Below are 24,155 nucleotides of genomic sequence, written 5' to 3' on the forward strand. Positions count from 1 at the left end.
GATGACATCACCAAAACTGCACAATCCTACCTGGCAGTCCATATGACTTTATGTTTACAGCTCTTAGTTCATTTAAAAACAGTTAGTGAGAAAACGAACTGGACCAAAACTAAAAAAGGCAACAATCTATTTTCTTCTTCCAAACAAATTGAACTGAACTTTATGTGTGAAAGCCCCCTTTGAGACATAAATCTATGAACCCTATTAAAATAAACCAAGAACCCACCTGTGTTGGGAATCGTTAGCCTCCCTCCCAGGAAGTTGAAGGTCCCGTAGGAGGTGTTCGCTACATCGCGGGGCAGCGTTTTAAAGTAGCTCTGAGTGGACAGCCTGCTCACAAACTCAGCAGGGTCTGAGTTAAGCTTCCCGTTGTGCAGAGTGTGCGAGCCGTTGGGAAGTGGGTCCAGCAGAGGCCCGTTTGTCATTGAAAACTTCCCAGTGGCGTCGTGGCGAGAGCGCAGGGTGCCTTGGTAACTGGTGGTGGTAGTGGTTAAATCGGGCTGGATGGTGAGCAAATGGGAATTCTCTGTTTAAATATTAAAAAAGATAACAGACAAAAGCAAATGTGTGAAACTCCATGAGTGACAGGAGAGGAAGGGGGGGGTGTTGTACATCACAGAGACAGACCTCACACTCTCTCAAGCTGTTGCAACACACAACGAAAACTGAAACAAACACAGGAAAGACACATGGTGCTGAAAACAGAAGACTCACATACTCTTGACAATCCACAAACACAAATTCCACCCAAAGCCAGTCAATTCCCATCCCCTCTCTCTCTCTCTCTCCCTCTATCTCTGTCTGTCTGTTTAGCAACCACACAATCAATTCCAAACAGAACTCAGATACAGCTTAGCACCCAGAATGTATAAAAGGCTTTTTTCACGGTGAATCACAGGCACTGCAACCCAGTTCCCCATCTCCATCCAACTCAGACAGTTGTATTTCTATTACTCGCTGGTAAACCTCAGAGGCTCCGCACAGGCAGTAAACAGAGTGGGTACATTTCCTGACAATGAGGTGGTGGCGAAACATAATGTGTCAGGCAGGCAAATAAACAGCTCGTGCACAACACACACACAAACGCACAACATAATACATCTTGATCAGACCGAAAACCACTGTAAACACATTCACACCACCTCCACAACCACATACAAACACAGGATCAGTGGAACATGTAGATGGGTGCTGCACTGTCACAGTGGGCAGACGGACAGACCGATGGACGGACGCACAGAGGAGGGTAGAACAAAGAACAGTGTCCTACTGCTGTGGGGGGGAGGCCTGCGTGGCCGCGGTGCCCACACACCTGGCTTGCTGGGCTTGATGCCCATGGGCTGGAAGCCAGTGGTGAGGATGGAGGAGTCCGCCACGTCGGCGTCCAGGCCCTCCTTCTTGCGCCGGTAGACCAGGACCACCACGATGAGCAGCAGAGTCAGACACAGGGCCACCGCTACCATGCCCACGTAGAGCGCCACGTCCTCTGCACCACTCACAGCTGCAAGGGGAGGACAAAAGAAAAGAAGTCATAAATCACAACTGACATGTTAAATGACAAATACCAATGTGTGCTGCTTGAACATCTTTTAAAATCCTCTGCGAAAAGGTTTCACTTCAAACCGTTTAATAGCATGGTCCACATTCCTTGCTTGCCATCTCACTGCTTGACCTTGTCCTTGACTGTTTGTTGCAGGGTTAAGAGAGCCAGCGTTGGCAAAACCAACTTGATTTTAATAACTTTTTGAATTCCTAAAACTTCAATGTCAACCTGTGGACAATGGAAGAGGAGAAAGAACCAGTTTCTCAAGCCGGTTTGCAGCACTACCTTTCCTCATCTCTGCACCGGATATATATATCTTACATTCACATGTTTTTTCTCTCCCCTGTCTCTTTCTCTCTAAGCACACAACATGCCCCAGAGAGACAGTGCAAAAATGAAGGATTTGCTTATGAAATTCTAGCACCTCTTATTGAATGTCTCTCTCTCTCAAAAGCATGAGAGAGGAGCGGGAGCGTCTTTCTCCCAAAAGTACAGTATGAAGATGACAGCTAAGCCCAGACAAACAACGTGTGCCTGCATTTGTGTGTATGCATTGTGCGTGTGTGTTTTGCAGGAGAATGGGATTTGCTACGGCTGTCTCCCAGGGCTGGGGGAATTTGGTGGCGGAGGTGGAGGATGCTCCTGGGGCCTTTGTGGAGGGCCATTGTCCCTGGGAGCCATGGGGGCGTAGCGCTGTCAGCTGAACACAGTCAAGGAGGGGACGCATTGAGCTCTGCAGCTTTGAGGGATGGAGAACAACGGCAAAGGTTAAAGTGCTGCAGGCTGGCGTGTGGTGAGTCGACAACAAAAGGAGGACGGAAGCGGGAGGAGGAGAGCAAGCGTACAACACTGCAAATTAGAAATAAAGAAGGACAAAAATAACGACGAACAGGGGAGACAGCATGTGCCTGTTACTGACAGCATGTGCGATTTACATTTCAGCATGAGCAGCAACAACACGTCCAAAAGGTTGGTGTCAAAACCGACCTTATTAACATTAGACATGACATATTTTGATGAATATCTACAGACTGTCATGGTGCTTTTCCACCACTGTGTAATCCTACCGCTCAACAGGAACCATGCTCAACCTTGGAAACACCGATTTGACAAGTTTTAATTGGTGTTAGTAAATCTGTGATATGAGAATGGCACAATTAAATTACCAGAGTGCTAACAGTCAAATTTGAAAAAAAGAGAGAGAAAATGGTCTAAAAAGTATTCTTTCTCTGTGTCTCACTCTCATCTCTATTCATCGCTTTCATCCGTTTGTCCTTGCCTTCTCCTTTTGCTTTGAAAAATCCATTTCGCCGGACAAAGCCGCCTGACATACCCAAGTCTTTAAGAAAAATGCCAGAATCTATTTCATGGGTGATTATCTCAGTACAATCTGATACCTTAAGTAGCGGGATTATATGCAGCCGAGCTCTACAGCGGCCCGTTGTAATGCCAGAGATCTCTTGACATGCAATCAATTGTGAATGACTGGCTGAAGATAAACACAAGATCATGTGTTTTGCTCTTGACATTTCGTAGCGCATGTGCACACACCATACGAACGACATGAAGAGTCCTACAGGATACATATACACCCTTCCTCCACCTCTCATCTTGTCCATTTACCTGCCTGTGCCTCTCTCCTCTGACTCCTCAGGGAAGCATTGAGGTGCTTAACTGTAAGCAGCCGGGCTAAACCTTCCACCTTCAACAATGAGCTCCAAAAAAGGAGGAGAGACTATGGCTGGACCTCTCATTAAAGTACCCGAATCCAATTGTCTCGGTGAGTCAAAGGCCAGACGAGGCTGTGATATTTGGACTCCTAGCGCTGCAGTCTACAGAGAGATGTGCAGTCTGACTAAAGACAAAACAACACCCTTCAGCGAGGAGACAGGCCAACCGGGTTGTGCTGATTGGATAAACATAGCTTTAGATTGGCCAGTTGCTGTTTACTTTCTAAGGGCAAACCAAAGGCACCTGGCTAACCTCTGATGCAAAGATCCAGTATCTCTACTCTTCCTTTTCCCCCTGCACACACCATTATTGCACCCAGACAATAAAAAAAATCAGTCAATCAGACAACTCTCTCTCTCTCTTTCTTCCTTCCTCTCTCCCTCTATTCTGTCTGTAATCTCTGGTGGCTTATCAGAGCATCGCTGAGTGAAGTTTTATCTGACCCACCAGGTGTCACAGCGAAACGATCCCGATGCTCACTACAACCCTGACCAGCAACTGCTCTCAGCTCCTCCTGGCCTCGTGCATTGATTTTCATGATGCCAGCCGATAATTGAAAGGACATCCATCACACTTTAATTGACATAGCTAATCAGGTTTTATAATTGGATGGGCTTTACTCTAGTCCCCCCTCTAGCGCACCCTCTCTCTCCCTCTTTCTACACACACACTCCACCAATTTACCTCTCTTCCTCTCTGCTGCCCGGTGCTCCATCGCTCATTTCCACTTGACGTAATTGCTGGCGAAGAACTTTTGATTCTCTTTGTGTGTGACCTCTCTTTATGATTGACACCCGCCTGCGGATAATCTGTGGATGTGATGAGCTGTTTTCAGAGTTGACCCTGGGCCAATCTCTGTTTGTTCCCCTCTCCTGAGCTTTCAGTTCAGCTCCTCAGACCCGCTCCAGGGCTGGCTGGTTAGGGATCAGTTTCTGACTTGAGATGGGCCAGCATGGACTTATAATTCATCTCCTCTGGGGCGATGTACCTGGATCCTGTTGAAGTTTGGACTCTTGCTGCATTGGCAGTCAGCACAATGTCTGCACCTGATAGTCCTCAACTCTCTCTACCTGCTCCTTTCTCTCCCCCGCATTGATAAATAAAAGCTTTGCAGCCTCCTGTGCCTCCTCCCTGGGCATTTATCAAGCGGCCTGAGAATATATTTCATCCCATGGCCAATCCTAGTCACTCGCCCGAAGATGAATAACACAAGAGTTCTTAAGGTCAGGGAAATATGGCTACTAAAACTCTCAAAGTGAACGTGACCATTACTATCTCCACAATACAGTCGTCCCATCCCTCAGCGGGTCCTGGTGAAATATGGCCCAAAATAAATGTTCAGCCATTCCTCATGCAGCCCGTGACCCCGCTCTGACAAACAAACCCATGACGAAAACATTCAGCTCCTTCGCCGCCAAATTAGCTCCCAAATTTAAAAACAGACTGAAGACGGATTAATTTGTTTTTGCACAATTATTTGAGACACCCCCAAAACGGGACGCTGCTGCAAATAAAGTTCATTACCTTCATTACACACATTAAGCCGAATAATTGTTTTTATGTTACCCTAATTTCATGTGCCTGAGAATACGAGCAGTATCATTTTTCCCCACTATCCTTTTTGTGCCCTCTAACACCTGTCTGCCATTTTGGCTCTGGCAGCCAGCCAGCGTATTTATTATTTTCCCTGCACAGATTTCGTCTAGCTCCATCTTGGGCTTCACTTGTTTGCTTTATGAAAATGATCCTGCCTGGGTCAGATCTGTTTATTTTTGAGCTGTAACACAAAGCTCACTGCTGCACGTTGATGCTTATATATGCAATACCCAAAACAATAACCTCATCTAACGTATGCCATCCCTGGCCTAATGAGGGAGATTAGAGGTGTTTGTGAGGTCCTCAGACAGAGGACGTCTTTTGTGGTGGAGTAACTCCGGCTCACTCTGCAGTTGTATTGTTCGATTACACTGGAGAAGAGAAGGGTGCCTTTTGTTTCAGGGGGAAGTTTTCCATCTCAGCTAATAGCCTGCAGACATGGTTGAAGTATGGGAGTTGCTGACAAGCCAAAACCATCTTGCTATTTTGCTTATTATAATACTTCACACAGCCGTTGTCTATGGAAACACATCTGCTGGGAACAGATTGGGACAGGCATTCTTCAGAGGCCAGCGCTCCGCTCTGCACTGTCAGTGTAAATACTGAGTGACTCAGTGTGTGTGTGTGTGTGTGTGTGTGTGAGGAACAATGACTGGCATCTTTGTGTATATATCTTGCCTCTCTGGGGAGGAGCTGCTGACCTTTGATGATGGGCCGACTGAGCTCCCTGGTTCACTGCACCAGCCAATATTCGGTTGACACACGCACATGCACGCACACATACTGACACACATTAGGATGACACACATACACAATGCAACATACAGTAGCTCTATCCACCCCCCGCTTTCCATGCATCAGTCTGTCTGATCACGTCAAACGGTGCAAGATACATAATTCAGTTTATTAATTCACTGGCCCGTGTTAACCGAATCCCCATTAAAACCCAGTGTTTATCATGCAGATCATCCAAAGAGCGGGCTATTTATAACATTTTCTTATGAGACGCCACCCTGAGACTCATCATTTCTGGATGGGAAGCGGTAATATCTTTCTGTCTTTGATATCTGTAGGGAGCGACAGCGCTCCCCCTTCATGTCCATCTGGTCAGCAGTGGACCCTGTGGTGCCACTTTCCACTCAGCTGCCGTGCTTTGCGGTTTCTGATCCTGACAGTACGCACATGCCCTATTAATGACACACGGAGAGTGGGAACACATAACTGGGGGCCTTACAAAAAAAAAAAAATACACATTAGCTGTGTAGCTATATAAACACACAACATTAACACTAATCACAGCGCACCTGCACATCGACCGTGTGTGTGTTTTACCGGTGATTTGACCTGTGGCACTTTATCTGGCAGGTTGTATTTTAATCAGAAGAGAGATGGTTTAATTCTCAGCTCTATTAATAGTTCATAGAGCATCACAGCATTGATGCAGGTGAAAAGGTTGTATATTATCTTAGCAACGGGTGTCATACCAGCGTTTATTACAAATGATCATCTAAAAAGGTCACGCAGGTGGGGACAAGCCAGTAATGGTCTGCAGACAATTCCGCTGTCGGTACAAGAGTCTTATGAAATGGACATCTTTCCCTCAATCTATCACAAGAAGCTGATGCCATAAGGAGGCATAAAATGTTTATTTGATCTAATAAAAAGAGGAGGAGAACACTCTCGCTCCTCATGCCAAAGAGGAAAGCGTATTCAAAAACAAGAAGCATGAAGGGAAAAGCCTCTCTCTCCCCATCCTCTGTACCTGCCTTAGTTCAGGGGCTAATTGATGCTAATTCTATGCACCTGTTCTCCGTGTATTGTTTGTGATCTACTTGTATTTGATGAAGGCTGCAAGACTGAACCGTCATGCTTTTTATTTTTTGAATACATTTTCCACTTTGGCCTTGAGAGTGTCATGCTTCTTTTTCGCTATCAGATCAGTGGTGCACTTTATGGCAGCTGATCTCAAATGTTGTTTTGAGTCCATTTATTGAATCTAAAATGTTCATTTGCCTCTCATCAGCTCGGCTATAATAACTAAATATATAACTAAGCTGCATTCTACTGATTCTGTTGCAGAAAAGTGGTTAAAAAAATACCTTGTGCGACGGCATCTTTTCTATTGTTCTGCTGAGTTGAAAGTTGAGAGTATGGTTTGCAGTATGTGGGTGGTGAGTGCACTCACTCTGTGGGCACTGCTCGCTGGTGCAGTTGAGAGACTGGAGGTCGAGCCCCTGGCAGTCTTTGCCCCCAGTGCCAGGTGAGGGCTGGGTGCACTCCCTGCTTCTCCACATCGAGCAGTCTGAACCACACGCCGACCACTTGCTCCACTCGCTCCAGCCTCCGTCCACTACAAACACACATAAAAAAAACAACAAAAAAAACACGGGTGAGCGCAAACACACACGCAGCAGCAAAAACTCCAACTGATTCACTTCAAACACTTACATCTTAGTTCACTGGAAAAAAACTATTGATCGGAAAACATGCTGAACAGTTACGATAAAACAAGCTGTAACTCCTTACAAACAGAGTGAACTGTTAAAACTCTACACGGTGAAGTTCAGATGCAGCAGCGGTGTAAAAGCAGTGGTGTATTTGCGTGTGAGATGAGAACAACTGGTAGAATACTCTGTTGCCATCCTGTGCAAATCCACTCGCTCTGAAATGGAAACCTGGTTGGGAAAGCATTATAAAGACATGCAAATCCACTTGCACACATCCAAATCCAGCAGATGCACAGGGAAACCAAAGCGTGTAAAACTGCTGAGGAGAGCCATATTGTCTCTATTCTGCTTTCTTTGTTTATTTTTAACATGGAAATCAGATGCAACTACGCTAAACCCCAATGGTATGAGTGTGCTGTGGAAGGTGTTGTGGCCTGGTAGGCCCAGCTGTCAACAAACTAAATCTGTACAGGGAGAGGAAATTGACCCTTGGGTAATACCGTCAGGGCCAAGTTTACATGTACATAGGTATTATTGAAAACTGAATATTTTTTTCGTTGTTCAATCAAAAAAAAAAAACATGTCCATACAAGCACTTTTATAAGAAATACTCCATCTAAATGAAAACACAAAACACAACTGCTAAACCAACAGGTGGCGATATAATCTCAATACTAAAGCCATGCAAAGCAGAAGATGATGATGCTGGCCAATCAGAAACCCAACAAAAGCTATCACCGAAAGGCTACCTGCAGCTCTGGCTTCTGTAGCGCATTTTGATGCCTCTGTTCCTGAATATGGTGGAGGAGTAACTGTTCATTTACATGTAAACCAAAATGACTGTATATGGAGATGGATAACATGTCTCCACTTCCTCCCACTGTACAAAACTGAAGCTAAAATATCTAGGACACGACCACTGCCATCTTGCCAAGTGATCTCCCCAGGGTATCGACTTCCTGCTGTCAGACCAAATCGCAGGCAGTGCCACTGATCCCCATCACACTGATTGGCATGCACAGCTGTCAGTCATGACGTCAAAACCCCCTTTTTTTTATCATCAAATAACTAATTAAAAGCAAACTTACCAGAAAAACAAAGCCCTGACTATACAGTAGAGTGATAAGAGCTACCTAAAATGACAAAAACCATCTTTGGGAAACATTAATTTGATGTGTACTTTGATCTTTTAGTCTGGCCCATGTCCCATCCACTAACATGGAGGGGGCAGGGTTTTTGAGCTGTACTGCAGCCAGCCACCAGGGGGCGATCCAGATGTTTTGGCTTCACCTTTGGGGAGTTGTCATGTTGTCCATCTTTATCACACAATCTATAGTGTAAAAACGTCCTGCAAGCAAGGTTAGAGCCAGCACTACTTTGGTGACGTTCGCCATTGTACGAGATGCTGTCTCATTTGTGATGCCTCACGAAAGGAATAACAACGCACATTCTGATGTTACAAGCCAAAAGCGTAGCTCTCTGTCGACAAGTCAACATTTAAAATAGAGTTTCTGAAAATTTTCACACTAAATGGAGTTTTACAAGCAAATACAGCTTGTGTGTGGATGAAAGACCCATGTACATGCGGACTACGCCGTAGGTGTACACACAAATATGCAAATTATATGTGCTCATATGTTTTAAAAGTTCTCTTAAATTAACATTACCGAGAGGAAACAAATCTGCCTTGGTCTATTTTCTCTGTCAAACAAGCCGTTACTGTAGCAACACGAGTGTCGCCTGCAGTGCATTTGAATGCAAGACACGATACAGGTGGTATTACTTGGAACAGAGACGAATGTACATTACACCTGCAGCCTATTTCTGTCTACCGCAACTTCAAACACACCGCCATCAGCACGCGCAAAACGAAACAAATGGAAATGGGCCGGTAATTGTTCCGAGCGAGCCCCGCTGTAAGAAATATCAGCAGCTTTACCACACGCAGAGAGGAAGGCCATTTCGCGAGGGTGGGGGTAATTTGGCAATGTGGCGGGGGTAGGGGGGAGAGGGTATTGGTGGTGGCTGGGAGTGATATTGCGAATGACACAGCGCCAGGCCTGGGGAAGGTTATCATAGGGCTAATGGGAAAAAGAGCAGTAATGAGCTCTCATGGGGGAAAAACGCCACTGTCTCGCTCGTTCTCTCTCCCAAATGTAAGGGTGAAGAGGACCAGACAAGAATCACCAGAGCTGCGCACACACACACACACACACACACACACACACAGAGTACAAGCACACCTCTATGACAGCAGTAACCCTCCTCCTGACTGACCTAAGGGCAAGGAAACCTTAGCGCTCATTAATCCTAGCAATAAATAGTGCAGGGGGCGCGACCCAAAGAGAGCAGGTCTGACCCGCTGCAGGTCAGAGGCTTTACTTAATAAAACACAAGTGTGAGAGTTACTCAGGTTGGGATGCCTGTTATTGCATAACTCCACCAAGTAATGATATTTGGTTTTACAGCCAACTGCAAAACAAGATAAAAAGAGCCAGAGGCCAGAGAGCACAGGTGTGTGAACTCGACCCTGCTCCCACACAAGTCTGCATGTTAGTCCGTTTGTGTCCTCAAATGATTGCCGGAGAATGTGAGTGTTTTTGTGTGTGTGTGTGTGTGACGGGATGCTGACACAGCTTGGGCCTCTTTGCAGTCAGATCCGTTTGGCAGAGAGAGCAGAACCAATCAGATAATTGTCCTTGTTTGGCATCGAGTGGACCCATCCGTGGGCCAGTGGGCTGATTATCCAGGCTGGGAACGAGAATGATTGAATAGCGAATTACATCCTAATGAATATATTATGTCGCCCCTCAGTTTATCCACACCACTGTGAAATAAAGAGATGAGATCAACATCTGCCCTGATGAGGTGATGAAATTCTACTGCTCTTTTCCACCACAAAGCAAGACTAATGGCCATGCAAATAACATTTTCAAACAAGGAGATTGGAGTGGAAACAGGGTGCTGCTCACGAGAATGAGGATGGGACACAAGCACCGCGACCCAAGCTGGGGAAAAATCAAAGGGAGATGAAGATGCATAAACAGTTCTTGATAGCTTGTCTGACTCTGACACATGTTGCAAACATTTCAGAAATATTCCACAGGAGTCGAGACCGGAGAAGTGCTTGGACCGCATAAAAGGAAGTGGGAAGATAGCAAGTGGTTAAAATAAATGCAGTGAAGCAAGAAAACTGACACTTGCCTTGATTTCCTTCTTTCAAATTTAAAGCTGAAATCAGAACCAAACCTCATCCCTTTACTTTCTCAGAATCCACACAAGAAAATTGTTGTCCACAGCCACAGTTCTCCTTATCAAATCCCCAGAAAGAGATTGTTAGCTCTACTGCAAAAGGCACCACAGCTGATTTTCAATCATGCAGCACCACAGGTTTTAGGTCAGGCAGGTCTCTCAGGAGGGACAGTAATACAATAGCCCAGTGGCAAGCCCCCATTTGGACATGGTGTAGAGGGGAGAAGCAAAAGAAACCCGACCATTCTGTACAGGTCGGTAGGAGGGCCTGTTTGAGGCTTTGCTGTTCAAAATGACAATGGCTGCTGACGGACACAGTCCGAGATCATCGGACACCTATGGTTTCTGTGTCCTTGAGGAGAACACGAGGAGGTAGACAAGTACCACTGAGACCAGCAGGCCACCCCTCTGCTCCCACTGTCCTGTCAGCACACATGTGCGCACAGTAACCACCCTTAATCCTAGTGTTCAAAGGCTGATGAAAAAAAAGCCGCAGAAAACCACAGGCCAATGGAGGGGGTTGATATCTGAGCCAAAGAAGTGGGTGATGCAGCACAGATTAATAACCAAACCTTATTCTGTATTTCTGACACATTTCATATATCTAAAAGTTCGAGTTGTGTTAGTGGTTGTGATGTAGTATATCATCGTTAACTGTACAAAGCTGAGTGTACTCCCTTATGTTGACTGAACCGCCAGAACACACCGAAATGAGACAGAATGAGATATGAAGAGGGTGAGCCAAAACCAATGGCACAGAATGATTAAAAACAGCGCCGATGCGAGACTGTCACCAGATGGCCACCGTCTTTTGAACTAAAGTGTTTTTCTCTCACATTTATTAGCCATAGCCCTTATTTTTTTCCCTTGGATAAAATATGGAGTCTCCAGAACACTCTCTGATAATATCCAGAGACATGCGAATGCTTACTTTCAAATTAGACTTAGACATTCGCCTGCAGTGCAGACAGTAGACATATGGGCGCTAACTTGCATGTGTACAACACGAACATGCACAAACACACGCTTACAAGTACGCGTGCACAAATACACCAGCCCCGAGTCTGTTTATTTTCCATCTAGTAGAAATCTCACGGCTCCTCTGGCAAGCCTGAGGGATCAGTACGATATTTAAATAATTCACGCGAGTTAGAAATCTCTTCAGGTTGTTTGCTGTTCTCGAACACATCAGCAACACTTCTAATTCATTTGAGTGGGGCAGTTGCCACTGTGTCACTTCCAAAACTGGGGACTAACTATTTGCTGTTGGCTCAGGTAGTGCATCTTTGTTGGAAATGCTGCCGTGATCTGACATTTTGCCATGACTGTTGGCTCTGACCACAAGTCCGCGCGGGGGCAGAGTCAACCAGAGGGTGAGGGATGGACTGCAGATTTATGTGGGATACTTGAGCGGGATACAATGAGATGGAGACAAAAGGAAAAGGAGAAGGCAGGGAGCGGAAAGAGAAATGGAGATAAGCTCTCGCATAGTTTGGCTACTCGCTGTCTCAAGTGTTGATCTGCTCTGCTCTGAGCCTCAGGCTTTAGCCTCAGCCTCCTCCTCCTCCTCCACAGCTCCCCGTGTCTCTCCCAGCATGGAGCCCATCTGATCTGCCACACAGGCCTCCGCCAACTCTCATTAAACACTTTGGAGACTTCGACAAAAATACAGATGAGCCTTCCTAGTTTCTCACTCTCCAGATGAGAGGTGGGAGCTCGCATTCAGATACAAGAGTCATTGTGAAAAGACATGTAGAGACTTCTGTTACAAACAGGCCGGTGTAGATGGTGTCGGTCTGTTGAAGCTCATATGAAGCATGCGTGTTGAAATGTCCCTCTGTGGCTGAACTGCTCTGCTACTTTTTGAATGTGGAACAACACATGGCCATCGGCATTTCAACGAGAAATATATATAGACTTAGCCGGGCAATGCAGGGACATATTATGGCCTTTGCATGTTGTTGGTTCCAAATTTAAATTGATTTGTTTCCAGCGAATATTCATTCAGTTGACAGCATCTCTTTATCCCCAAAGGAGGCGCACAGCAAATCTGTGAGGCCATCGATGTGTTTTGGACAAAACAGACTGCAACAACAAATTACAAAGAATAAGCGGCTAAAAAACAAAATGTATTTTTCCTGTAACTCATTTCAAAGATCTAATGCTGCAAGTTAAATGCACTAGAGAGCTTATAATCAACAAAGAATCTCGAGTCTAGATAATTAATGAGCTCTTGAAACAAGACCTGAATTAAATCATGTAATTTTTAAAAATGCAACTCAAAAACAAAGGCACTGAGGAAAAAATGCCTCTCAAGGCTGACTTTAAAAAAAAAAAAAAACACTCCCTCTGAATCCAAATGTCAGCCATGTCTAAATAAATAACATGATGTCTATCTGCAGCATTACAGCTCCCCATGTAATTTATTCTTCCCAAGTCTCTTTATTCTGAAATGGGCTAAAATCACCATCTACTGTGAGTGCAATGGATTAGGCCTGCAAAGGCTTTAAGCAAAGTGATAATTAAAGTTGTTATCCAGTATGTAAGGATACTCTCTGCTAGGTCTCATCTGTTCCCCCTCGCTGAACGTGACTCTATGAGAACATCTATTCAAGTATTCAGGGTGATGATTCAAACATGTGTTAATCATGTGTTTGATGAATCAAAGTGGGGATTCAGATGTATTTGGGGGTTGTCATTGCTGGATTGTGTGTGTGTGTGTGTGTGTGTGTGCTGGGTGACAAATGATGGGAGCGGTCAGTTTATCTGGGGGGACTTCAGAGGCATGTCTCAGAGTACACAACAGAGCCGCGGTACAATTTGTGGATGGAAACAACAGCCCATCATCCCGAGGCTCCGCCGTAGTGGACTTGGGCCTCGAGGGGAACCCTCTCCGGGGTCTGACAGCCGGGGCTGTCTGTGCCACTGATGTTCTGCCTGAGACGGGTAACGACTGAGGGAAGGAGGCAGAGACTACTCTCTGTTGCCAAACAACAGGACTGATAGAGGTGCAAGCGAGGTCACGTCGCTGTAGCGTCTCTCATCAAGAGAAAAAAACAGAAGTTCTTTCTTTTCCAAAGTGTCTGCAAACTGTGTTCACAGGGCACAATGCAATTTCTGTCACAGCACCCTAAGGGTTGAAATTACACACTTTCTCCTTGTGGGGCAAGAGAACGATAGAGGAGGGCGGGGTCTGGTCTAACAATAGCAGCTTGGACTGACATTAATCTCTTTAAGCTCATGGAGGTCAGTATCCTGCTTTGCTGTGGGGGAATGTCAAGCATCCCTGGACACCCCTCTAATTCCATTACTCGTTGCTCCAGCGCTAATAATTCCAAATCCATCCCGATAGTGTCCTGATGGAGCGTCATGCATTGCTGTGTTTCCTTTGTCTTCCTCCTCCTGCTGTATTCCAGTGGGCCATGTTACTTACACTCACGCTTGACATCTAGTGATGTCTTTACATGGGAGACGTGTAACACAACGCCCTGATTCACTGAGGAAGATAACCTCTGTTTTAGGCACGGAGAGGCTGCCACTGCCAGAGGTGTTGGATTTCCCTCTCTGCTATTTACCGAGCGTGGGAGATTTCTCCTGCGGTCAGCATGGCTGCAGAGCCCCGGCTATACGTCCGCAGACTCATCTGCTGGCAGCTAAACAGCAAGCTCTTGTACAAACACTCGGGGCCTTTTCTGCTTCTTTCTCAGTTTTCCTCTCCTCTCCTCTCCTCTCTCACTCTTGGCTTTGTTCATGCCTTCCTTACACTGTATCTGATTCCATCTGTCTCTATCCCTGATTTCACCTTACACCTCCTTTTTCCTATCCTGCTCCCACTCCCTCGCTATCTCTGCCTCTGTCAGGGGGCTAATGTGGGACTGCAAATGAAGCAGCTTGACTTCCATCTCAGGCTACCGGAGATCGATATGTGTTGCTCAGTATCAGGCAGGACACTCTCTGCCTCTCCGACGCTCTCACAAGGGAGAACGGGCAGGCAAATGAAACGCCCTCAACTCCTCACACGTAAACATGGCACACAGGCCGCCATAATTCAGCTTTTTATTGCCCGTATTTACTACATAGCTTGAGCAGCAAACAATAACAAATGTACTCGCTGGTCTGACACAGTGCCATGGCTGGGACCATGTCTCTTAAAGCAGACAGGTCTCTGAAATAAAAGCAGGGTCTGCGTACAGCACAGCAGATAAAGAGAGATGTGAACAAAGAGTGATAATAATAAATCTCTTTCAGGATGAGGCCTTACTGTGAAGACTAATAGACTCTGACATTGCTGTGGAAGCAGGCTAATTGCAGGAAACAACAGAAGCACTGATATCTAAGGAAAGACCTGGGTGCAGGTACAAAAGGCAGCCAAAATAAAGATGAATTGATGACTTCTAGATGCAAAAAAATGCAAAAAGGAAGCCACAGGAAGCCAAGCGCCACAGGACAAACGGGGTTGCCTGGGAGTTACCTGGACAGGTGGCCACGCAGGCACTTTTCTGGACGTTCTGCCCCTCACAGGATGTGCCTCCATTCAGTGGCGTGGGGTTGGTGCAGCTCCGACTCCTCTTCTGCCAGCCACGCCCACACACAGCACTGCAGGACGACCAGGTGGTCCACGTGGACCAGCCGCCGTTGACTGTCAGACCGGCGCCGGGGGTGGTGTAGTGGGTGAGGGAAGGGGGGGGTAGGTTGGGAGGGAGGGATGGATGGATGAAGGGACAGAGCAGCCAGGATTACCCGACATGCACCAAGGAAAAGAGGTGTGTTGCGCTAGAATAATCGTGACTGCTGTTACACTCTTTGGTTCGGCACTGCAAGGTGAACTAATGGAAGAGCAAGAGCAAAAGGGGGCTGCTTCCTGTGTCCGAGTTGGAATTACAGCCAACTGCAGTGAAAACAAAATGGCTTCAACAGGGAGCAGAAAATAACATGACAGCTTGCCATCTTTGACCTTATCTCTGAGGAAGACACAGTTTCTGCAAAGTAACTAGTGGACATTTTAAAAATCCCTCCACATTTCACCGAGCTAATGCAAGACATTACACAAAACACTCATAATTCAGTCGGAATATAATCCATGTAAAAGAACTGCCATTTACAGCAAAATGCTCATGGTCATAAATGCATAAAAAAGAAAAAATCAACGTCTACTCCTTGGAAATGCCAACACACTACTGAAAAATAAATATATTGTGGCTGTTCCAGTAATTCAGATTGTGTACTTCAAACATCCACTGCTGATTTCACACGTCATTGTTCAACTCAAGTATTCTTTGGATTGCAGAAAACAACACTGTATCATTTATTCCTCTTTTATATCTGAAACTCGGAGTTCAGGCACTTTAAAAGCCAGTGCCTGTGTGCTGAACCTTAACCGTCTATTGACATATAATTGTTGTTATATTGCTGGATTGCGGCAGGTGATTACATCAAATCACGCTGGCTTAATTCTAATCAGCTCCTTCCTGTATATCCTGTGTTTGCCTCAGCTTACGAGATACAGAGAATCCTGATTCATCGGCTTGAATGGCGCTGTCGTTCCCTCTCTGTACAAACTCCCTTTCCTAATTTCCCCCCTAACTCTCTCCTGTGCTTGTCGCGGCTGAATCATTTCCTTGCCCTCTCTATGCGATTGATTGCCCGCCACGGCGAGGTAAATTGCCAGGCAACTCGGCCCCTGATTACCTCTTAGCACAGAGTGCAGTCACACCAGCCAGGCCTTGTTAAAATGCATCTCTGGCCCCCCGTTGAACCCCCTTTGAAAAGTAGCAGTTATTATGACTTGGTACGGCTAGCTAGATCAGCTAGCGTGTTGGACTGTGATTCTCTCAGGTAAGTGCATTTTTCTTTGCTTTCTTTTGGACAAGACCACTTCTATTTTGATTTAACCTCAAATATTACTACAATGGTAATACATTTGTCATCTTGTCAAGCACATAGAGTGATGTGAAGAAATAAAATTGCACATGCAAGCACCCCGGCAATTTGTTCACAATTTGTCGGGGTCTGAGAGCGAAAAAAAATAAATATTGTTTGACAATACGAGAAAGGCAAACAATAGGAATGTGAATGCTCCTGCCTCCACAGTCATTTCAACTCTACATTTCTTCATCTGCAGAGCAAGTCTTTCAACAACAAGCTAATCAATTATAATCAACAGGAGGAATAATTGGGATTTTTTCCCCCCCATTTTTACGCTGGAGGCTTGGAGGAGTGCATGAGAATGTGTGTTTTGACTGCATGCTCCAAATTAACACATTTCATCTGAAACCGTTCACCGTAGAAGTGCACATGCCTCATTTTTCAGCTATACTTACAGTCACACAGCGCTATCTAAATGTTTGAAACCCCTACAGGGTCTGCACAGTTTGCTGAATTATAAAAATCAGTCTAAAAGGAAATTACATGAAGTGTTTTGTCAGAGATCTGATATATAGTGATTTCTCTTACAATCTATTTCATCTTCTCTGGTAAATATCGATTTGATAATGACATTTCTAAATAAAGTAATACATGCAGATGTGTTCTCACTCTAGTTCATCTATCTAAACTATAAACATGTATTTTTTTTGCTATAGTACAGTGAAGATTTTTGTCCTTGTTGCATAAACTCTCAAAGTGACTCTCACATTATGACCATGTTTTCCTAATTTAAATTCATCCTACACCTTAAAATCCATTGAGATTCCACTGGGAGTATTTGTTAGGCAGAGAAACTACAGTATTAAAAGGAAATTAATTCAATTATAATTCAAGCAGCTTAAACCTGAATTTGAGAGCTGCACAATGTATTAGATTTTGATCAAATAATACCCACCGACACCCTGATTTCACAAGGGATATGCATACTCACAGTGCACCCCCTGTTTTATAAATGTATTAATTTCCTTAAAATAACCTGAATTTTCTTTTATATTTAGTCTTGGGGAAAATATATGTGGATCTCACGCAAAAAAAACTAGAAACAGTTGCATCTTAAAATCATTTCATAGTAGAAGAAATGCTGCAAAAGCTGAAGAGGTGTGCATACTCCTACATAGTGCTGTATATTTGTGGCATATGTTTTCTCTGCCGCCGTGTTAGATAATACACAAGAACTCTTTTTCTGACTCTGCAGCTCATCATAGCCTCGTCTCCTACTGGCAGCCTCATCAAAAAAACGGACCCTGTGTCAGACATTGTGCCAGATCATACATTTTTTATATGCACCAAAGTTGCTTTCATGATGCATTCCCCACATGATTACCATCTCCCGTTTGCATGTTGCTGAGAATTAACTGTGGCTGTAACGTATGCAAAACTAGTGCCAGTACCCAAGGAACCCTCTGTGATTGAAAATATGCTGTTCCTCTGAATTTTAATAAAGATCAGTCTGCTTATCAAGCCAAGTCATTATTTACAGTTTGCTGTTAATTCAATTCCTCATCTTGTATTGGATTCACTACAGAGAAGGAGGAAGATGGCAGCCCAGAGATTGGAGACTGCCAGCTTTGGCAGAACGTCTGCCAGTAACATTTTAAGTTGTGCTAATTAATGTGCGGATACACCACTATGTCTTTATGTCGTTATTTATGATACGGTAATTTATTGTTTGCTGAAAAATAATGCTGACTTATGCAAGTTGTCACCATACGTTACAAATGTGTAACACAGCATATTGTTATTAAAACTGCACTGTAGAATCTGAGAGTAATATTACAACCACTTGATAGAAGAAGTGCTCCCAGGTATCGTCCATGCAAGAGAACATGCAGAGGTTAATGTAGACATATGGGATAACACAAGCAACATGCAAGCAATACATGATTCATTAAAGCTGTTTGTAGAGTTTGAAGCCGGGGATCATTCACCCCCAGACCTCTCATTACCCTCCGTGTGAACAGCTCTGACATCTGTCGAGAGAAGTTATCACCTACCATAGACTAGGACCGTGGCAGAGGTGCTTTTGCGGCGAGCGACGATGTTTTTGGCCACACAGGTGTAGTTGCCCGTGTCCGCCAGCCGGGCCTTTTTGATGACGAGATTATGGTCGGTTGTGATGAAATAATTGGGGTCGCTCGCTGGGTTGATCACATCCTCGTTTCTCTGCCACTCCACCTGAAAATACGTTTCATGGGTCAAAATTCACTCCAACTTAATAAAATTGTCCCCCACTCCCCCGCCGCCATCCTAGCAGCTCTACAGTGACCACACATGCTGTGGATTACACATTTCTACATTGATAGGAAAAGCTGTGAGGTACTTCTGTTTTTGATGCAATCAAACAGACAAAAAAAAGAACAAATGTAGCTTGGTATGAAAGTGATACCGAGATGGAATTAATTTACCTATACACCCCATGGACTTTTAATATTCATTCTCTTTGTGTGGGAAATGCAGCTTTTATTTTGTAGCTGCTGGAGATCTCTGTAGCTGGTGGTGGTCTGAGAGTGAAACTGATCATGCTTTGTGTAGTTTCTGTGCCCTCTCGCAGAAGCCCAAAACTGATGTTATTCCTATTTTGGTGTACTCTCAGATTGGTTTGCTTGTTTTCTTGCTCTCACTTGACCTCGCACCGTCTCAAGAGTAGCTACGGTGCGGCGGCATTGTTGTCGGTATTACTGCCAGTTGCGATGCCGTATATAATTGGGCTTTCTTCCTCTTGTGCGCTATCCCTGTTTTCTCCCGTGGTGACTTCTGCTCTGATGTTCTTTTCTGTTGAACTGCGGTTGGCACCTTCCTTCCCATTTCTCTGCAAACTGTCCCTACACTGTCAAGCTGTGATTGGCTAGTCTGCTGCTCCTGGTCTCTGGGCTGTCTGAGTGGCTGGCCTAACCTCCTCTTGTGTTGTTATTAGAGCGGTTAGTGCCTATCTGGGACTGGGAGGATGCAGCAGACGAGGTGAAACAGCTGGCCCCAGTCTGGTCCTCTAAACACAGACACACACCACTGAGAGATGCGAGGAGAAGAGAGAGAGAGCTGAGCACAACAAGAGTGTATGAGAGACACGGTACATGGAGAGACGGCAGAGAGATGGAGAATGGGATAGGGAGAGAAAGAGAGAGGCAAATAGACCCATTAATTATGGATAGGTCTTTAGAGATGCCAAACGGGGAGTGAAGCCTCCAAGCCTATCCTGAGTGATGTGACGAGACGCTGTGATATACGGCTTCTCAGAGATGTAAGAGAGATAATAAATCAATAATGGGGAATAATTAGAGGTGTAATTTATCCGTACAGGGTTGTCTGTTCCCTGGTGGAGCAAGGGAGAGATGCAGGGGAGCTGATCCCGGGCTACTTTTTGCTCTTTGTCCTCCTGGTGAGGAAAGGGTAAATGGATGCTAGATGTGGGCCTATAAATATCTTCTGTATCCGTGTCTCACCTCGGCTTGTGGCACTCCCTCGGGGGGATGGCAGCGCAGTAACACCTCCTGGTCCAATGCCACCTCTTTACCCTGCGGCTCCTCCTCAAAGTTCTTTCTCAGGTCTGCGGGGAAAGAGACGGGGAGAAACGCAACCAATTATGATATCTGTGAGAGCGTGGAAGATTTACATTAAATGCTCCTATCCACAAAACTTGGCTAGGCGACGCCTCTAAATTTTCCTCATTCTTGAAACGTCCACCCATGGCCTCGCTGTGCATGTCGCACTCCAGTTGGCCCCTAAGCCACACAGGGATCGGTGGCACCAACCATGTTGCTTATTACAGGCTGCCTGGCTGGTTCAGAGATGCTTGTCTGCTGCCAGAGGGGCCCGGCATCAAGCAAAAGCAATTGCATTACCCCTCACTCCTCCCCTACCACCCACTCTCTCTCCAGCATCCGCCAGCCTCCAGCTTCCATCTGTATGAGGGCTTGGAGCAGCCACACAAAAACACAGCCCCGAGGCGCCTGGACAAGAGCTCCTGCAAGCCTGGCTGACTGCATGGGGCTTCACATTACGTCTCATTGGATACTCTTACTGTTGCACCAAGCCCTGCCATACATTTGTCTGCGAGCCCAGGCTGCGGATTACACAGGTAAAGCTGGCAATGCTTATTTCTTAAAATAATAAATAAAAGCAAAGCTCTTTGTAGCTGATGAGTCAGACAGGATGCTGATAGCTGGCAGGTTGGCGCAAATTTGATGCGCTCACCCCGGGTTTTGACTCAAAGCGGAGCAATGTGTTCTTGTGTTGCGAGGGGCCGAGGGTGCGGTTGCGAGCCGCCGGTGAATTCCTTTAAACAGATGTTGAGCCTGTCCTGACCAATCATAGTAAGAGGAACATTAAGACAAGTGGAGAGTTTCACGACATTCAATTTAATTAAAGCCGATACAATGGGACTGGAGGAGACTTAAGATGTAACGGTCCTGGAAGGCTCACATGTATGAGTGTGTATTGGTGCGCACGTGAATGTGAACCTGTACGCACACACGTATTGAAGAATGTGTGTGTGTCCTTATCTCACATCTAGCTGACTTTGTTGAGCTCTCAAACAAGGTTGGATAATGAATGTGTGTTTTCAAAACGTCTGGTGGTTTGGAGACAGCGCAGCGTCGGGCTCTGTCTGGAATAATGCATATTTATGTGGGAATTAATAGGCAGAATGCTTTAAAATACTCAAATGTAAAATGGCTTCTTCTAATAAAGCTTTTGAGGCTGCAGCGAGGGATGTGTCTGTGTTCCCCAGACAGATTTATGATTGCTGCACAGCAATAAATTTCAAATCTGTTTTTATTCCAGTTACTTTCATAGGGATCATTGCTGATATACTGTATCCAGTGAAAAATACGCTCATGAATACTCAAATTCAGTGTTCCACTTTTTTTTTCTCCTTCCAAAACTGCCTTCAAGCAGATGCATTACTCTCTGTTTCTTCCTGCCAGGGTCAAATATTTACTTCTTGTAAGAAGAATCACAGGAAGATGATTTAACTAAATTGTAATCACAGTAATGCACTGTGGTGCACAGATCATAATGGCCTCTGGGCTAACTGTTAAATGAAAGTTCCCTCCCCAACCACCCAAAGTGAGAAAAAAAAATTGTGCTAATATCCTCTTATTACAAAGTGACATGCAATATGTAAGCACCTTGATAGGCGGCGTGTGCATCTGTAATGACACAGTGAACGTGTTAAAGTGAACTCACAAGCGATCCTGATGTACGCTTTTTGGCTCTTCTGAGTCCCGGTGGTGCTCCAGGCGACACACTGACACCAGTACTCATCCAGACCGAAGATCTTCTCCACCTGCTGTCTGGTAATGTCAATTGTCACCTGCATGATTGGCAGCGCTGCAAAGCAAACACAGGAAAATTTTTGTCAAAATGCTGAACAGGAAGGGGGGGGGGCTGAGTGAGCGCAGGTTTATCCCCGCCATCAACTCGTTTGACGGCGACGAAGAATGAAATGACCATAAATATTTCTCCGCAGAAAAACAAATGAGCTCAACTGAATCCTTTCCTGCATTTTGTACCTTGAACTAAACCGGCAAAGTAATTTAAAAAAAAGCCAGGCAGAATAAACAAGCGGAGAACCATAATCATATATAAACAGAGTGCTTGTTAACCGAGGAAAATGAGAAGAGAGCCTCACAGCTATCCTTGGTGTAATTTGGAAGGCGTTAAAACACCAACAGTTGGGAAGGAACAAGGAAGCGCTAAACAAACACTCTACAAACAAAAATACTCAGCACGACCTGCTTCTCTATTATTAAATCCAGGAGGGGGGGAGAGTTCACATTCTATGGAGCATTTCCACAACAGTGTTGATATATCAGTGATGCTGCTGTAACGCAGGGCAAAAATAGCTTTACTGCTTTTCAAGAAGAAAGTAAAGACAACGCTTCTCTAAACAAAGGAACAATGGGACAAAATTCATTCTGCTAAACCGTCCAAACAATATCGCGTTGTCTGTCTTTTTTTTTTTTGATATTTCAGAAGTAATCCTTCATTTCATTTTCCTTTGACCTTTCATGTGGACCTGTAACCCACACGTATCTCTGATATATTGAGCTAGGACCTTGATCCCTTCCACGTGTCCTACTTTCTCTTCACTCTGATGAAGAGATTGCCGTGTTTTTCCCCCAGCTTCAGGCTCTCACTCCCTCTCATCTTTTCTCTCTGGGGTCTTCTGGAGAGAGTGGTGTTGAACCTTTTATATGAACACAGAACATTTTACTGTCACAGCGGACACATCCCCAAGACTGACAGAGTAGCATATACAATGCTGTATATTTAAGTCTCAATGGAGAGCAGCTCTTCAACTTCCATTTACATAAAAGCACTTTGTGACACTCCTATACTCCCCTCGCACACTTGATCCGTCTGCAGTGATCATTCCCAGCTCCAGACTGAAGCTGACTGAAGTTTGGCTAAGTGGCACCTATCAGGCCATCAAACCTATACAGCAATTACAGAAAGCACTGGTGCCGATACGGAGTGCTCATCAAGCCAATAACGGGGGATTTTTCGTAAACAATGCGAGGCAAACTGTGTATGGATTTGTGAAGGCTTGTGTGAGTGCAGGCTGGCCCGGCTGTGACATGAGCTGTCAGGAAGAATAGCAGAGTGGCTTCATTGCTGGCAGCCACACGATGATAAGTAGCTGTAAGGGTCACTGGCGGACCCCCCCCCATGTATTAGTGTCTAAATGCGGGAGATTTTGCTATATGCGATCACAGTAAATGTGAGTACGTGTGCAGTGAATCCAGCCCTGGAGCGCCACTCTGAGCGTCAACAACACCCTGTGCTGCATGCAGGATTTCACCAACATGCTCGTCTCTGCAAAAAGGAGAAAAAGTGATATTTGTATGTTCATATTGGCTTTAATAATTCAGCCAAAGAACTGTCAAAAAAGTTTGAAATAAAAGGCTGGGCTGCGGAGTTCACTCTCATTTGCTGACTTTCTTTCTCTCTCTCAAGCTCCTCTGTCAGTGTGTGTGTGTGTGTGTGTGTGTGTGTGTGTGTGTGCCTGCAGAGACAGTGCGGGGCACAGGCTGAGAGAGCACCTAAATGCTAAAACAAATGGCTAAAGCAACAAAATGGGCACTGCAGAGAATGAAGAAATGGAGCAGAAGAAACTCTTCTTCTTCCTCTGAATCAGCAGCAGGGCAGCATTTAGCTTTCCCCTTCGAACGGAAGAAATAAAAAAACAGGTACCTTATACAACAAGAACAGCATTCACAATCTCTACATATGCAATCTGAGAACAATGGTTATTCTCACAGCTGCATTTTGTATTCCAAACAAACAGTCAGCCACAGCACCAACAGAAAAAAATGAAATTGGGCCTAATGCAGCAGGAGCAGCATTTTTTTTTGTTGGTTACATATACACTTTTTATAGTACATGCTGCAAAGTGCAATTTACATCTTGAATACTAGGGAGGGATTAGGGAGGGGGGGTTGTTATATTTTGTTATACATGTGTGCTTGATATTAGGGCTGGGTATCGGGACTCAATACCCTTAAAGTATGGACTGAAATAACCCTGTACCAAGCAGTATCACAACTTCTTCAGTCAAACAATACCTGCATTCGATCCTTTTTGTTCCCCGATCTAGAAAAAAACAACTTTCTGGTTTTGCTTGCAGCCAATCACTGCAGACTTTCTTTGATTTAATGCAC

At 45.0% G+C, this 24,155-nt stretch overlaps 1 protein-coding gene across 4 annotated transcripts in view; it reads right to left on the reverse strand.

The window, feature by feature from the left end:
- unc5a (unc-5 netrin receptor A) overlaps positions 1–24,155 on the reverse strand; it is a 164,093-nt gene that overhangs the window by 26,890 nt on the left and 113,048 nt on the right. The window contains exons 3-9 of one of the 4 annotated variants that reach the window (XM_050043066.1): positions 21,679–21,822; positions 19,935–20,038; positions 18,489–18,669; positions 15,041–15,208; positions 7,056–7,220; positions 1,313–1,501; positions 227–526 (exon numbers count right to left, since the gene is read on the reverse strand). In XM_050043066.1, coding sequence (XP_049899023.1) covers positions 227–526; positions 1,313–1,501; positions 7,056–7,220; positions 15,041–15,208; positions 18,489–18,669; positions 19,935–20,038; positions 21,679–21,822 — 1,251 coding nt within the window. Of the gene's footprint in view, positions 1–226; positions 527–1,270; positions 1,502–7,055; positions 7,221–15,040; positions 15,209–18,488; positions 18,670–19,934; positions 20,039–21,678; positions 21,823–24,155 lie in introns of all 4 variants that reach the window. The other 3 variants (XM_050043065.1, XM_050043064.1, XM_050043063.1) reach the window with 3 other exon arrangements.

Source organism: Epinephelus moara, chromosome 4, assembly GCF_006386435.1.
Source record: "Epinephelus moara isolate mb chromosome 4, YSFRI_EMoa_1.0, whole genome shotgun sequence".
Taxonomy (NCBI): Eukaryota; Metazoa; Chordata; class Actinopteri; order Perciformes; family Serranidae; genus Epinephelus; species Epinephelus moara.